The following is a 16,517-nucleotide window of genomic DNA, read 5'->3' on the forward strand; positions in this document are numbered from 1 at the left end:
GTTTTCAATCTAGAAATACTATTTCCTTTTCATTCTTTCTTCTAAAAATATGATTTCCCTTGAAATTTTATGATTTTTGACTGCTTCAAGTGATTTTTTGTTACTTGTTCTTGTTTTATTACTCTGTAATAATAGCTAGTATTGATGAAACACTTGACATTTTTGTTCAGTCATTTCAGTCATGTCCAACAACTCTTTGTGACCTCATTTAGGACTCTTCTTTAGCAAAGACACTGAATGGTTTGCCATTTCCTTCTCCAGCACATTTTACAGATAAGGAAACTGAGGCCAATACAGTTAAGTGACTTGCCCAGGGTCACACAGCTAGTAAGTGTCTGAGGCCACATTTGAACTCATCTTCCTGACCCCAGGTCTGGCACTTCATCTACTGTGCCATCTAGCTGCTTCTGACACTCTATCTAATTTAGTCCTCGCAAGAGGTTACAAGGTAGGCGCTATTATTATCCTCATTTTACAGATGAGGAAACAGGCTGAGAAAGGTTAAGAGCCTTAAGCTCAGAGTCACGCAACTAGTAAGTGGATGAGTCAGAATTTGAGCCAATTGTTAAATTTTCAGCATGAGCATTTACACCTCGGAAATCCATGACCTCTACAACACTTGATTTATTGTTTTGTAGATTGTCTAGACGGAAGAAAGTGATGAAGAAAATGTTAATACTGCTAATTAAGCTTAGTGTGTTGTGGGCACCCCCCCCCATCCCCGTTTTCCAGCATTTATCAGCCTACTCCAGGCGGGCACCGCGTCTTTATGCAATCCTTCCTCAACTTGAACCTAGAATAGTGCTCTGCAAACAGCGTTTCTATCAGCTATTAACGAGCATTTATTAAGCTCTTAATCAGTGCCAGGAACTTCAGATATGTTTCTTGACGAAATGGTTGGGTGGAGGGATGGATGGTTGAGTTTGTGGAAAGTGAAAAGGGGATACTTGCTTTGGAAAGGAGGAATGGGCGAGGTTGTGGAAAAAGGTAAGAAGAGAAGCCCTCCCAGAGCTCTGGGTCAGTGTGTCTTTCAGCAAAGAAAAGGAAAAGGGAGAGGAAACGGTAGCTGCGGGTTCTGCGGCAGGAACTCAGCTGCGGCAGGATTTGAGGGCTCCCCCACGGCTCCCCAAGGTTTCGGCTCAGACCGAGAGCAGGAAGCTGTGGATAGCTGAGTTCCGCACAGCGCCGCCATCCGGGAAGATCAAGGAGGGAGGATCCCAAGCCCCTACCCCCATACGTATGCGCCCACCCTGAGGCTCTTTCGCAGTTTCCTGCCAGATTGTCTTGGCTTCTCCTCTCTCCGCTAAGAGGATGTGAGCAGCCAGGTTGTGCCCTAGTCCTGGGGTTGGGGAGGGGAGCCCTTGGAAAGCAGGGAAATGCAATCTCAGAATTTATTCCAGAAACAAAAGACCTTGAAAAGCCCTGGCAAAGAAGGAGAAAAACAAATCCGCCTAATGGATGGATGTACGCAAAAATTCCACAGCCTGAGTCCTTCACCTCTGCCATAAAGAGAGTGTTTCATCATTGGTCCTCTGAAATCGTGGCGGGTCAGGGCGTTGATCAGAGTTCACGGACTCGTTCGCTTTTTACGATGTTGTTCCTGAATACATCGTTCCCCTGGTTCTGCTCATTTCACTCTGCATCAGTTGATAAAAGTCCCAGAGCTGTTCGTCATCATAGTAGAAATTGTTCTCCTGAATCTGCTCCTTTCACTATACAGCAACCCAGAACAAGCCTTTCCAGATTTTTTTTCCTTTCAAAATTACCACTTTGCCAATTTTTTTCGGCACACAATGTGCTTTTTTCTCTCCCCTCCCCCACTGGCGTGATGGGTGGTAAGGCGAGAAAATAGATTTCTGGAGAGAGTTTGTGTGTGTGTGTGTGTGTGTGTGTGTGTGTGTGTGTGTGTGTGTAGGAGTTTGCTCTCTCTCACCCACACACACACAGCAATTTCCTCTCTAGCCCTGTGTCCATCATTCACCTTCCTCTCCCTCCCTGGCTCTAATAAGGAGAAGGGTCCACACGGAATTATCTCCAAGCTCCCCTCCCACTATGGGTCTCAGCTTTTGCACGCCAAGACTCAGCATCTCAGTAGTGAGGAGGTGAGGGGCCGGGAGCCTGGTGGCCTCCTACTCCATTGGCCAGGGAAGAGAATGAGTGAGATCACTCTCCTTAGCATCCCCTCCCCTCACATGGCTGGGTAGAGTCAATTAGTCTCAAGGACTCCTCCTTTGAAATGCAGAAGACCCCAACCAGGTGGAATCTGTGAGTTATTCACACCTTAGTGGGAATTAGTCTGAGGGTCTTGCTTTTCTTCTAGCACCTCCATTGGGCCAGCTGCCTCTAGGGCTGAGGCATTTGGCTAGGGGTGGGGCAGCAGGAGAAGGGCCAGACAGGAGGGTGACCTCTGACTGAGGAAAGATGTGGACAGTCCCAAGGAAGGCAGGACAGTGGGCCAGAAAGTGGGGTTAGGAAGAGCTATGGAGCTCACAACAAAGTCCCTATTCCAGGGCACCTTGGCCCAGGAGCTTAGGGATAAGGAGGCTGCCCTTGGGATCCCCTCACCACCACCTTCGTTTGGCCTTGCAGGACTTTCTGAATCTCAGGAAGGACTTGGGCTTGACTCCGGTGACAGATTCCCCACCCTCTGAGGCTCTGCCTAACTAGGGGAGAAGGCTAGTGACTGTTGGGAAGGGCTGTGATCTGTGCTGGGCATTGAGGGTGCTATTTGGCTTGCAGAGGCCATCTTTCTGTCTAAGGGGAATTGAAGGCTGCTTCTTTTACCTTCTGCTTTTGAGAAGACTCTGTCTCCAAAGCTATTGACATTACTCAGGATGCAAACCAACAAGAAAAATGGTAATGAGATCTATCTATCTGTCTGTCCATCCATCCATCTGTCCATCCACCCATCCACCCATCCATCCATCCACCCATCCACCCATCCATCCATCCACCCATCCATCCACCCACCCACCCACCTATCTGTCTGTCCATCCATCCATCTGTCCATCCACCCACCCATCCATCCATCCATCCATCCATCCACCCACCCATCCATCCATCCATCCATCCACCCGCTCACCTATCTATCTATCTATCTAGCCATCATTTGTCTATCTATCCAAGCAGCTTTCCTTCTTCAGGGGCTCTCTATATGGGCCATCTCATTCAATCTCCCCTCACCTGGCAAGCAGGTAGTTCAAGAGAGCAAGTGTGACTGTGACATCTGGGGAAATGGAGGGGCAGAGATGAAGTGATGGGCTCTTGAAAAGACAAGTATCCCTATTTTACTACTGAGGAAACTGAGAATTAAATGGTGCAAGTGACTGTGCCCAGGTCCCAGAGCTTGTGTCAGAAGGGAGACTTGAACCCAGGCCTCCTGATTCAAGTCCAGTGCCATCCTTTGTCCCAGGCCTTCTGAGCAGAATAATCACAACTGCCCACACGTATCTGGTGCTTTAGGTGGGATGTGCGATGAGCCATATTTAAAATGCTCTTCCTGATGACAGAGCTAGGGGACATGAATTTTAAAGTTTTAGACCAAGAAGGTGCCTACTGTGAGAGAGAAGGATGAGAATCAGGAAGGCCTGGGAACCTAATGGCCACTTATAATCATGTCTGCAGGAAGATGCATCCTGGGTTTGGAAGCGGTGGCTTAAAAATGAACTTCAACTGGGGCCAACTTGTGTACACCTCTGGGAAGACAAGGTTACCTCTTCTTTGAGGGTTTTTAATTGGGGATGTTCATCTTGGGCAGAGCACCTTGTTTAAATATTAGTAGAATCTGGGGTAGGGTTGGTTGGCTCATTTCTTCTTTTATTCAAGTTTGAGTCAGCATTGACCTTGCGGGGGGCCCTGTGTCGAAGGTCACTGAGGATGTTGCTCTGCAGCCACTTATGAAAGTCTTGCCTTCATAAGTCGAGGGGCTCACACACATTGTTGGGCAGCTGCCAGGCCTGGGCATGAAACTGCTTCATTCTGGCATGGAGCAGGCTAAGCTGGACCATACCATTCAACATTAAAGCCTGCTAGGCCCTCTTGGAGCCTGGCTGATGCCCAGCATGGCCAATACGGCGCATGTCCCCCCTTGACATGGTGGAGGCTGTGCTGTGGGCACCACTTCCTCACCTGACACAGGCATTCTCTGGTTGGAAGCAGGGGCAGCTGGTCACTTCTGATGTTTTAGCCCCTCAAAAACGGCAGGATGATTTGGGCTTAGACATTCAATCAGGGTGTGTTGGAATCCTGGAAACCAGCAGCAGGAAGCAGCACTGGGCCAGGAATGGTCGCAGATGTGGTGAAGGCCTTCTCTCGGGGAACAGGCATCTGCGGGGTTCTGCTGGCTCACTCCTTGCTGAGCCTGGAAAAAGTGAACCTCGAGGTTCATTCCTCGCTTTTTCCAGCCTGACTGAATGTGCTTTAAAGTAGGAGAAATTTCCTGTCTGGTCTCATGGCTGAAAGTTGCTTGGTCTCAGTCCTCTGTGAAGATTCAGAGCAGAGGGACTTCGATTTCCAAAGGAAACTGAGCCAGGAAAGCTCTGGGATGGGCTTGGGTGGGCAGCTATTGGGAGAAATGTGTCAGATGGGCCTTGACCCCAGAATGGTGGGCACAGGAGGAGATGGCCTGGCCTGGCTGTCTGCTTCTCAGCCCCCCGAGGAGGCTTGCTCTGCTGAGATAGGGCTGTGATGGACACTGGGGACATGTCCATAACAAGGGCTGAGGAATGCCAATGGGAAGCTGGCCAAGGTCAAGGTCATGGTCTTTGAGAAAGGCTCAAAGTCACAGCTTAGTCAGTACTTTGTGACCCTCAGAGCGCTATAGAAACACAATTCAGTAACAATCAAGATGAAGTGAACATTTAACAGTTCTTGAGGGAGCCCGGAGATTTGATGGCAGGATTCCCATTTGACAAGTATGGCCAACTCTAAGCATCAGAAACAAGGTGTTCGGTATGACGAAAAGGCCACTGGACTAGGAGTCATGAGGATTCAGCTCTGGGCTAGTTACTTAATCTCATGGAATCTCAGTTTCCTCATCTGCAAAATGGGGATGTGGGCTTGACAGTGAGTCTTTTCTGGCTCTCCAAATATGATCTCATTGATAACTGGCAGGCCATGGGTGTGGCCAGGCCCACCTGGTGAGGGTCCCCGCTTCCCACCAGGACTGCTCTGTGGGTCTGCACAGTGGAGGAGGAGGGCAAATCCAGCTCACTGAATCCGTAAGACGCTCTGAGCCAGCTGCGGTGACATTGCCCTAGAAGGGTGGTGATGCCTACAGCGTCACGTCCCTGCTCAGACCGTGCCCCCACCTCCCTTTCCTGCTCCAGCACAAACTTCAGGCAGGAGCTGCCCCCACTGCCCCCCAGCTTGTTGCTGGATTTCTTTGTTTCTGTGCTTTGACTTGATTCAGCTCCTCTCTGGGTATCTTGTGCATCTAGGGAATTGTGGCGAGTTGGGCTTAGCCTGGACCTGGGTGACCCTGAGCAAGTCACTTGGCTTGTCTCTCAGCCTCAGTCTCCTCATCTGTCAAGTGGGGATAGGCATAGCACCTACTTCCCAGGTTGTTGTGAGTGTTCAGTGAGATTGCAAGCTTTGCAGCCGGCAATTATTAGAGTTATTGGTGTCACTGTTATTACCCCTTCCCTAGAAGCCACGTCCTAGGTCTGGCCAGTGAGAGCTGTTGTCCAGCTGTGGTTCTCCCCCTTATACCTCCACCAGCCATCCCTGGGATTTCTCATTTGGAATCATAGAATGTGCCCAAAGAGCCAGACTCAGTCCTAGGCACTTCCAGCTCAGTAGTTTCAGCCCATTGTGCTCACCTGCTGAGATAAATTCGTATTCGGTACAATTGAACTGAATTATATAAATGCCTTGAGTCCTGACTCCTCCATCCCTAGTCTTAGCTCTTCCTCCCAGCTTTGGGTTATCTGTAAAGGTGATAATCACACCCTCTGGGCAACTATTCCAGTGATTAGTGACCCACTGAGCCTGAGGTTTGATCCCTGAGGCCCTGTCTCAGAGACTCCCCCTCAGCCCCTTCCGGGTTAAAACTTAAAAGACTACCCTTCCGACCTAGTCATTCAACCAATTCATAGTCGGACATCAGACATCTTGAACCCCCCAAATAGCATCCACGGCATGTAATTTTCTAATGTTGATGTCATTTAGGGGCCCATTCAGGGGGAACACACTCAAGTGTCATCAGCTAAGAGAATCCATGGGATTGTAAGCTGCACCCTGGAAGAGATCCAGCCTGGAATCAGGAAGGCTTGAATTCAAATACAGCCTCAAAAACTTCCTGGCTGTACGACCCTGAGCAAGTCACTTCACTATGGCTGCCCTATTTTCTCATTTTTAAATGGCATAATAATAATACCTACTCCCCAGGGTTTGTGAGAGCAAGTCTGTAAAGTGCTTTGCAAACCTTAAAGAGATGGAGAAGTGCTAGCTATTATCATTATTATTATAATTATTAATTACTATTGAACAGTCATAAAATTCCCTGAAAAAGTCAGATGGGGTTGGCCAGTCCCTTTCAAAGGCAGAGAGCTTCCCACGCTCTTTCCCTGCCCCACCACGTACCCTCCTCCTCTTCCTCTGGTGGTGAGGGGGTGGCTCCAAACTCCTGAGTGCTCTGCCCACAGAGGGCACAGAAGTTCTGGCAGCTCCCACCAAGCTGAGCAGGCTTCAAGGATGTTGCTGAGGGGCAGCTTGATGGTACAGGGGTTAGAGCACTGGGCCTGGATTCAGGAAGACCTGAGTTTGAATCTGGCCTCTGATACTTACTAGCTGTGTGACCCTGGGCAAGTCACTCAGCCTCTGTCTGCCCCAGTTTCCTTATTTGTAAAATGGGAATAATAATAGCACCTACTTCCTAAGGTTGTCATGAGGATCAAAAGAAATCATATTTGTAAAGTGCTTAGCACAGTGCCTGGCACATAGTAGGTGCCATATAAATGTTAGCTATAATTAGAATGATTATTGTTATTGTCAAATGGAAGCACCAGCTTCCCCATGAGGGTGACACTAGAGAAGTGGGACCCAGAGTTGGATGTCCCAGAAGGTCATAGAGAAGGGCTGTGTGTGGTAGAGGAGGAGGGGCACCCATACTGCTTGAGTAAAACACAGATACTGAAGGGAGGAGGCACTTTGCATGGCCTGTCATCCCATAGAGACAGTGGATGCACAGAAATCTTCTCTTCTCTTCTCTTCTCTTCTCTTCTCTTCTCTTCTCTTCTCTTCTCTTCTCTTCTCTTCTCTTCTCTTCTCTTCTCTTCTCTCTCTTCTCTTCTCTTCTCTTCTCTTCTTCTCTTTTCTTCTTCTCTCTCTTCTCTTCTCTTCTCTTCTCTTCTCTTCTCTTCTCTTCTCTTCTCTTCTCTTCTCTTCTCTTCTCTTCTCTTCTCTTCTCTTCTCTTCTCTTCTCTTCTCTTCTTCTCTTCTCTTCTCTTTTCTCTTCTCTTCTCTTCTTTTCTTTTCTCTTCTTTTCTTTTCGCTTTTCTTTTCTTTTCTTTTTTTTTCTTTCAGGTAATTGGGGCTAAGTGATTTGCCCACGGTCACACAGCTAGTGTCAAGTGTTTGATCTGAGGCCGGATTTGAACTCAGTTCCTCCTGACCTCAGGGCTGGTACTCTATTCACTGCGCCACCTAGCTGTCCCAGAAATGTTTTCTATTGACAAAAGCCCACAGAGTCTCAATACGACCCACGAGATACCTGCCCACTCCCCTTCACTGGCATTTGGTACCAGCCATTCCAGGGCTTATGGCCACCCTTTCAGAGGAGAGCTGGCTCCAACCACCACCGTTTATCAAACAGATAAAAGCAGTCAGTGGTGGGAGGATGGTGCACACTTGGCTCCCCAGTCACACTCCCAGACCTTTTGAGAGTCAGTGAGGGCATCTGCTTGGCTGGGCCAATACTGTGATAACCTGATAGATATATTCCTTCCCACCCCTCAGACACCCACCTTCTCGCCTCCCAGCTGCAAACCCGGGAACACAACCCACACGTTGTATTACGGACATTCCTGGCAGGCCAAAAGTGACTGGCTCTTTGGAAAAGCCAACTTGCGGTCCTTAGGAATTCCTGGATATGGAACATTTCACGTTATTTCCTCTCAGCAACCAAAGCAACCGTTCATGGGTGAGTTTACACTAGTTTTCAGGAGAACAGAGTGATCGGTTGTGTGAAGACGTGCCCTAAATTCCATCCTCATAAAAACAGAAAACAAAACAAAAATGAGGCTAGCCAGAGAACCTTCGACCAGGGGCAAAGGGGAGCCAGGGTACTTGGACAACCCACTGCATTAAAAATGGAATCCACTTTCTGAGGGGGAAGGGGGACTAAGAATGCGGGATGTGGGCTCAGGTCCAGAACAGCTAGGGCAAAGTTCCAGGTCTTACACATGCCTGCAGGACACTGTGTGTGTGTGTGTGTGTGTGTGTGTGTGTGTGTGTGTGTGTGTGGGCGTGGGCATGAGTGAGCACTTGTATATTTAAGGCTGAATCTACCTGGAAGAGAGATTTCAAACATTTTGAGAAGCATCTCACATTCAGCCGAAGGAAAGTGCACTTCTGGGTTTTTTAATTCCCTTTTTACGTTTTTATTATCACCTTCATTTCTGAATATACATTGCCCTTTCCTCTACTCAATTAGCCTTTCCTTGTAATAAAGATCTTTTTAAAAAGTTTCAGGAAAAGCAGCTAATGCACTGATGGTGTCTGTACATACATCCGCCACACTACGAATCCCCAATCCCCAACATCTCCCAGGAAGGGAAGTTTCCTCACATTCCCTCATCTCTTGGGCAGAGTGGGGGTGGTGGGGGAGAAAAGGAGGAGTTTAGTAAACATTCCTTAAGCCTTACTATACGAGGGGTGGGAAAGACAAAAGGCAGGCCCTGCCCTCTCATTCTAATTGAGGAGACAACATACAAAGAGCTATGAACATGGTAGAGAGAGAGAGAGAGGACAGAGCGATAGGAGTCTCCAATGTAAGGCACTAGAGTTATGGGGATCAGAAGAGGCTTCCTTTGGGAGGAGGGGTCTTAGCTGGGACTTTCATTGCCTCCCCCCCAATTCAGTGCCACATCTGGGGTTGCCCTACCTCAGTAAACAAACACCTTCCGCATAGGTTATACATTACCCTACCATAGTAGCTGTTGTTGTTTGCCCTTCATTCTGGAAGAGGACCCATGACATCAGGAAGTGATGTCTTGACTTGCAAGTGAATTGGCTCTTATATATACATATATATAGATATTATATATAATATATAAAAGATATATTATTATAAATATATAATATATAATATATAATATATAATATATATTATTATATACACACACACATATATACACATATACAATCATATACCACATCTTGTTCAGCCATTCCCCAATTGATGGTCATCCCTCTTGACTTCTAATTCTTTACCACCACAAAAAGAGTTATTATAAATATTTTTGTACATCTAGGTCCTTTTTCTTTTTCTTTGCTCTCTTTGGGATATAGACCTAGTTGCCGTATTGCTGGGTCAAAGGATATGTATAGTTGTATAGCCTTTGGGCATGGTTCCAAATTGTTCTCCAGAATGGTTGGACAGCTTCACAACTCTACCAACAATGCATTAGTGTTCCAATTTTCCCATATCCCCTCCAGAATTTATCATTTTCCTTTTCTGTCATATTAGCCAATCTGATAGGTGTGAGGTGGTACCTCAGAGTTATTTAATTTGCATTTCTCTAATCAATAGCAATTTAGAGCATTTTTATATGACTATAGACAGCTTTGATTTCTTCACCCAAAAACTGCCCATTCATATCCTCTGACCATTTATTAATTAAAGAATGACTTGAATTGTTATAAATTTGACTCAGTTCTCGATATATTTGTTTACTCACTATTTGTAATGGTCCCTTTTGTGAGGGGTACCTGCTAAACATAATTCTAGTACTCTACCCATATTGGGGATTGGAGGAAAGGGTGCCCAGACTGGGTGCTGCTGCTGGCTCTGCCTGCCCCTCTTCTGGACCTAGGCTTCCTCTCAGTCTGCTGACTGGCTCAGAACTCAGAGACTAAATCTTTCCATGCCACCTATGAGCTATGTGTTTCTACATGTACCTATTTAGACATTCCTCCTCCCCCTTGCCACACACAATAATCTTACATGTGGGCACATAATATTACATTGGCAAGTCTGTCTTTTCCTTAGGTTATCTTAATGAGCTGAACTACTACAGTCAATGGGTCAAAATAGAAACTTCCAGATAATTTTCAGTGCCACTGATATCACCCTCTGTTCTTGTTGTGGATAAAAGGGACTGTGGTGGTTGGGGCAAATAGCAACAGCCCATATGTCTTCTAAGAAACTGCATCAAAGGGATGTGTCTCCCTTGGCTAAAGCACAGCTGTCTGGGAAGGGAAAAGCGGGAGCCTGGGATGTCCTTCCAATCCAATCATGGCTAGGAAGCAGTTCTTATGGGTTAAGCCCTAAGTGGGTACTGGGGACCAAAAGCAGTCCCTTCCCTGGGGAGCTTCTGTCCCATTGACTCATTCCCTGTCCCACAGGTCTTTCTAAAGTGAGATTCTTACTATGCAAGTCTTAACAAGGCATCAAAGTGCCTGAGCAGATGGAGTTCTGGCATTGGAGGTCAGCAGGGTCCAGGCTCAACTCTGCCTTAGACACTTCCTAGCCATGTGATCCTGGGTGAGTCAGCTCATCTCCGTGCCTTACTTCCTCATCTGCAAAATGAAGGGGTTGGATTCAATGGCCCCAACCTCCCTGATGATTCTGGGAAAGCCAGAATCAGAATCTGGGAAAACCAGAAGGCGGTGGGGGTAGTGGTGTCAGGGTCTGTGGAGTAAGAGCCACACCAGTCCTTGGTCAGCCTCATAGTGACTCCTGGGCCACAGTCAACATTCAGCTCCCCATCCGGTAGAGGGAGAGCAGCCACTCTTGTGTGGTCTCCTAGTGAGTGACAGTCACATCTGTGGCATAAAGTCATTTAGGAGCACAACAAGAATGATCATTGTCATGTACTTTACTGGAAAAGCTGTACAGAACCACTGATCCCATTCAAGGAGGGACCATTTCCTCTTGAATCTTCTAGTGTTTCCCTTCAATATACAGGATGGAAGAAAAGGGACCATACCCAAAAATGAGAGGAAATATGGGTCAAGGGGACACCCCCAACATCCAAGTGCAGTATGTCTTACACATCAAAAGTGCCAATTAGATGCAAAAGGAGATTAGTGAGGTAGAAGGAAAACTCCCTCCCTAGGAAAGCTCTCTGGAGGAAGAGATTCCTTCCTCCATCTCAAAGGCAGCTGAGGTTCCTGGAATCCCCTTAGATGGCTGTCTGAAGCCTTCAGTGTGACCCTGCCTCCAAGCCACTGCGGATAGAGGCACAACTCTCCCAGGACCTCACCAGTAGCTGAAGTCCTGGCCTGCAGTGGCCTGGGGCAGATCGTAAAGAAGACATGACCCCTGGATTCAAGTTTGGGCTGCCTCTATCTTGAGGTCATGTGCACTTTTGCAAGGTCAAGAGCTACACATTGTGTACACCTGTGCTTCTGTTCTCTCCTTCAAAGACTCTGAAAGAAGTGGCAGGTGCTGGCCCAGCAGCAGCCACCCTGCTTAGCAATGCAGCTGTGGCCAGTATGACTGACCAGTAAGCAGTGCCCTGGTGGGTCCATTTGGGTGATATGACCCCTGCTGCCCTTACAGACAGATTCTTCTTCTCATGGCACTAAGCCTGGGCAAGGGCAGATGCTGATAAATTACCTGACTCCTTTGGAGTCTTCTCTGTGAGGGAATATATCCACCCTAGTTGTCCTTTCTTCTTGGGACTTCTGTCCTTCCCTTTGCCACCATTTAAACTCATGTGACATAAAATGTGTCAGCGGTTGCTAACCTTTGTGTGTTGTTGGGTGGGCAATGGAAATTGGGAACCCAAGCAAGAATAACATGGTAGGTTCGTGCAGTGCCCATTACGGAAAGAGGCAGGAACTAGTGTGGGAAACAGCTGAAAAATGGGCCCAATCCCCTGTAGCTGTCTGCAACAACGTTCTAAGCCAGGCTAAGGTGATATGAAGGAGAAAAAGAAAGGAAAGAAATTTATAATGTGAAGCCAACATTTTCCCCTAGCTTACTGTTGAGCCAGAAGCCCAGGATGAAGACAAAGAGGAAAGGGGTGCAGCTCATGTGCTTTCTCTTGGGTTCTTACATTGCCCCTCCCAATTCAGTGCCACACGTGGAGTTGCCCTACTTCAGTAACCACCTTCCACATAGGTTATATATTACCCTACCATAATAGCTATTGTTGTTTGTCCTTCATTCTGGAAGAGGACCCATGATATCAGGAGGGTAATGTCTTGACTCACAAGTGAATTGGATTTTATATATATATATATATATATATATATATAAAATTATATATGTGTATATATAATATAGTATAATACATTACATATAATATATTATTATATAAGTATATATTATATATATATGTATATATATATATATATATATATATATATATACACATACATACACACACATACACACACATGCATATACGTATAAAGGACAGTAGTCCATTGATTATCCCACCCCCCACTTAAAAGAAGTGATAGACGTCACAACCAATTATACTGAGAGGGGAGAACCAGATAGTCAAATACTTGTATTAAGTTAGGAAAGTCCTTATTTGAGCTGGGTGATGTTGAATGTAAATGTTCTGATTGGTTAAGGAAACGTGGTCACACTCTGTAGGCTGTCTATAAAATAGAAGACCAGTTCAGAACTTCAGAAGATTCAAGAATCTGTCAGAGGAGAGATTATAGGAATGGAGTGAGTCTGGGGGATACCCAGAGTTGAGCCAGAAAGGACCACCATTCACCGAAAGGAGAAAGAGCATGTAGAACTGAACTGGGGCAGAGAAGAGTGATGCTGAAGAGGGACATAGACCCTATGGGCATCTCAGAGCAGAAGACTCCGGCTGATGTCACCAGTTATGCCCACCTCCTCAAGGACTGACGGATATTCTGAGAAAGGTTCTGTTCCTTCCCCATTCCCCAAATATTTCTAGTAACCTGAATTTTGTACCCACCACAAAGAGGCCAAGGATTAACTAGAGAGGGATACAAATGTAAATTAAGGCAGAGAGCTAAACCTCTCCATAAACAGTAGGAATTTTCATAACTGGGGGCCCAAAGTTATAGTAATAGTATTTCGAACTTTTCATTAGAGGTAGCTAGCTGGCACAGTGGATAGCCTGCTGTGCCTGAAGTCAGGAAGACCTGAGTTCAAATCCATCCTCAGACACTTACTAGCTGTGTGACCTGGGCAACTTACTTAACTCTGCCTCAGTTTCCTCATCTGTAAAATGAACTGTAGAAGGAAATGGCAAACCATTCTAGTATTTCTGCCAAAAAAAAAACCCAAATAAAATCACAAAGAGTCAGACGCAACTGAACAACAAACTTTTTATCTAAAATCAGTTCTCTAAAGCTGCAGGAGAGGGGCCTACTAAATGGATCTGAAGCTAGTCCTCTAGGCTTTAAAACAAGTGAATGATTATAGAAGGGTATTACATATCTATTACAAGTGAAAAAATGATCACCATGTTGGTGTCATTGTGGTGCTGAAAGAATTTGTGTGGTTATCAGTGGAAATGCCAGAGTGGTCTAGAAACTCTTTATCCGTCACTCAGTTATCAAACTGCAGAGCCAGGAGGGGCTGAGGAGAGCGACCAACTCAACCCTGTTCTGAAGCACAGATGTCAGCTAGGAGATCCCTGACAAACACCACGTGCTCTTCTCATGAAGACCATTAGTGGACCTCACCACCTTATGAAGCAGCTGATTCTGTGATGGTACAACTTGGATGTGAGGAAGTTTGCAGCTCACCCCTCTGCTCTTGCTCCTCTGAGGGCCCTTTGAATCTTTGAAGACAGCTCTCCTCTTGTCCCCGAGTTCTTTTTTAACACTCAATATTCCTAGTTCTTTCAAATGATCCCCATGAGGCGTAGTCTCGAAACTTCTCACCTTTCCTGCACTCCCATTGTCCCAGGGACCTCATTCTTTCTCCATATGGCTCCCAGAGATTACCCCAGCGGGCACTCTAGATGCGACCTAACCTCAGTGGGTGCTCTAGATGTGACCTGACCCCAGCAATGTGACCTGACCAATTCAGAGAGTTATGGGACAGCGTCCACCTCACTGGCTCTGAACACTCTGCCTGCCTTAGCTGCACAGTTTAAGATTGTGAGAGCTTCTTGGACTGTCACAGAAAAAGCTCATACCATAGCTAGTAGTAATCACCAATTTCCAAAGACAATGAACAAACTGTTCCACATAGAATTTTCGACTTCCAGAACAGTACTTCATGTTGCTGTAAGTACACAAGCCAACCATGTCTGTCTACACATCAGCAGAGGATTCAGAGATTTCTCCATATTCATTCACCTTCCCAGAAAGACAGTTAAAAGAAAAGAAATTGCATTCTATTTGACCTGAACTCAGGCAGATCTGAAAATGTTAGACATCTCCTAGAATGTCCCCATTTAAGGTGGAAAAATCAGTTACCATAGAGAGATAAACAGCCACCAAGTGGTTACTTACCAGCTTTCCCCCTCTCCAAAGCACTGGGTGTGGCCTGAAAAACAACAATTAAAACCATGTCACTGGGAAGGAAGAATAAAATCTACTACAAGTATCAACACAATAAGACCAGGGGATACCACACATCAAGTCAGGGTTCCAAAACAAATTCCTATTTCTAGAACCTGTTAAGGTTGGCCAACCTTTTTCCTCAGGATCACTCTGGGTTGCAGGTGGGCCACATATTCTAGTATTATTCCCATGTTCCAGGTGAGAAAGGTTATTAAGATATTATTGACACCATAATTTCCTGAACCCTCACCCCTCGTCCATTGTCAGGGAATCCCAGGTTCTCACTCCCCTCTTGGTCAGACTTCCCAGTCTGACAGGGCTCTGTCTCCTGTTCCCTGATTCTTTCCTGAGAAGTTCTGTTCCCATTGGCTTCTGGCTTCCTTGAGAGTCCCTTGCCACTATCACCCATACAACAGTTTCCCTCCTTCCCATCCAGCCCTGTTTCTCTGATGCTCAATGTCCCCTGGAATGCTGTTTCACCTTATGCCAGGTTTTCATTGGACTGGTTAACAAAAGGAAGTGTGGTGTGCTGGTAGGCATCCACTTCATGAACTACAAATAAATAGGATTTCCTAAGTGTGTAGGCAAGAAGGATTTATTATTCAATCAATTTCTACAAACCTTTATTAAGTGCCTGCCATGGATCTGGACCTGTGCTAGGTCCTGGGGATACTGAGGCACAGATGGAGCAATCTTTACCCTTATTCTTCTAGAGAGATAACAGGCATGTAGACAAGACAATAAAAGATACAGATAAGGCAATAAGATAATTCCAAGTAGAAGAGACAGACAGAGACACGCAGAGACAGACACAGACACAGATAGAGGGAGAGACACAGAAGAGATCAGGAAGCTGGAGACTCTTAGAGGAGAAGGTAGGGAGAGAAGATAGGTTTTGAGCTAAAAGGGAATGGAAAGGCCATTGAATCCTACCCCCTCCCAGAGAGATGAAGTTACTTGCCCAGTATCGCCGAACTAGTATCTAAGGCAGGACCTGACCCTAGGTCTTTCTCATTTCATATGCAGGGCGCTCTCCACCATACCACCCAACCATAGACTAAAGCAGGCAGTCTTAGGTGTTTTTTTCTTTTGACAGAGGAACCAGTTGAGGTCCAGAAAAAGGAAGGGGCTGGCCCAAGGAAACAGAGGCAGTGAATGACAGAGCCTGGATTGTCACTCAAGGCCTCTGCTTGCCATTCCCAGCCCTGCACTGCCTCTCACCGTCCGTTCCAGATGACATGTTCACCCAGCTCAGTGAGAAAACATTGCCTGCGTCAGTGGTCCCATCTCAAGAGGAGTTTTGAATTCATCAGTGTCCCTGGCTAATGGTTTCCATCTGCTGCAGTTGAACTGCGTCTCCAGGAAGTGAGTCAACATTTTTGGCAATGAAGCAATTAATGGGATTTTCCTTCTGGCCACATGGGTCTGCCCTAACTTCACCAGGACTCTTCCCCCTTCAAGATGGAACAAAGGAACCCCCACTAACAGCTTCCAAATGACAGAGTCACAAATGTAAAAAGAAAACCAAACACAAACATTGGAGGTCTTCTGTAGTTCTGCACTCTTTACTCTCAGGCTTAGAACCTAGGAAAGCTGGCTAACCAGTTTTGTCTATACCTCCTCAATACCACCACTCTGCAGAGAAAGTGGTGGCTGAGTCACAGGGACCAACCACCCCCTCCAAAATGAGAGGGATGAATCTATCTTCCAGGCCACATAGCAACTACAGGAATTTATCTACAAGACAATCTACTGAAAGCAAGACAGGCTTATGTAACTGAGAAGGTATTAAGTAGTTATAGGCAGGCCATGACAATATAATAAAAGTGACTATATTATGAATA

The 16,517-nt window shown here is 46.2% G+C and overlaps 1 protein-coding gene across 2 annotated transcripts in view; it reads right to left on the bottom strand.

Annotated features, from left to right (window-relative positions):
• DLC1 (DLC1 Rho GTPase activating protein) overlaps nucleotides 1-16,517 on the bottom strand; it is a 212,951-nt gene that overhangs the window by 109,918 nt on the left and 86,516 nt on the right. For both annotated transcript variants that reach the window (XM_020979611.2, XM_020979610.2), the window contains exon 5: nucleotides 14,623-14,656. In XM_020979611.2, the coding sequence (XP_020835270.1) occupies nucleotides 14,623-14,656 (34 nt within the window). The remainder of the gene's footprint in view (nucleotides 1-14,622; nucleotides 14,657-16,517) is intronic.

The sequence above is a fragment of the Phascolarctos cinereus genome, unplaced genomic scaffold (assembly GCF_003287225.1).
Source record: "Phascolarctos cinereus isolate Bilbo 61053 unplaced genomic scaffold, phaCin_HiC Scaffold_9;HRSCAF=440, whole genome shotgun sequence".
Taxonomy (NCBI): Eukaryota; Metazoa; Chordata; class Mammalia; order Diprotodontia; family Phascolarctidae; genus Phascolarctos; species Phascolarctos cinereus.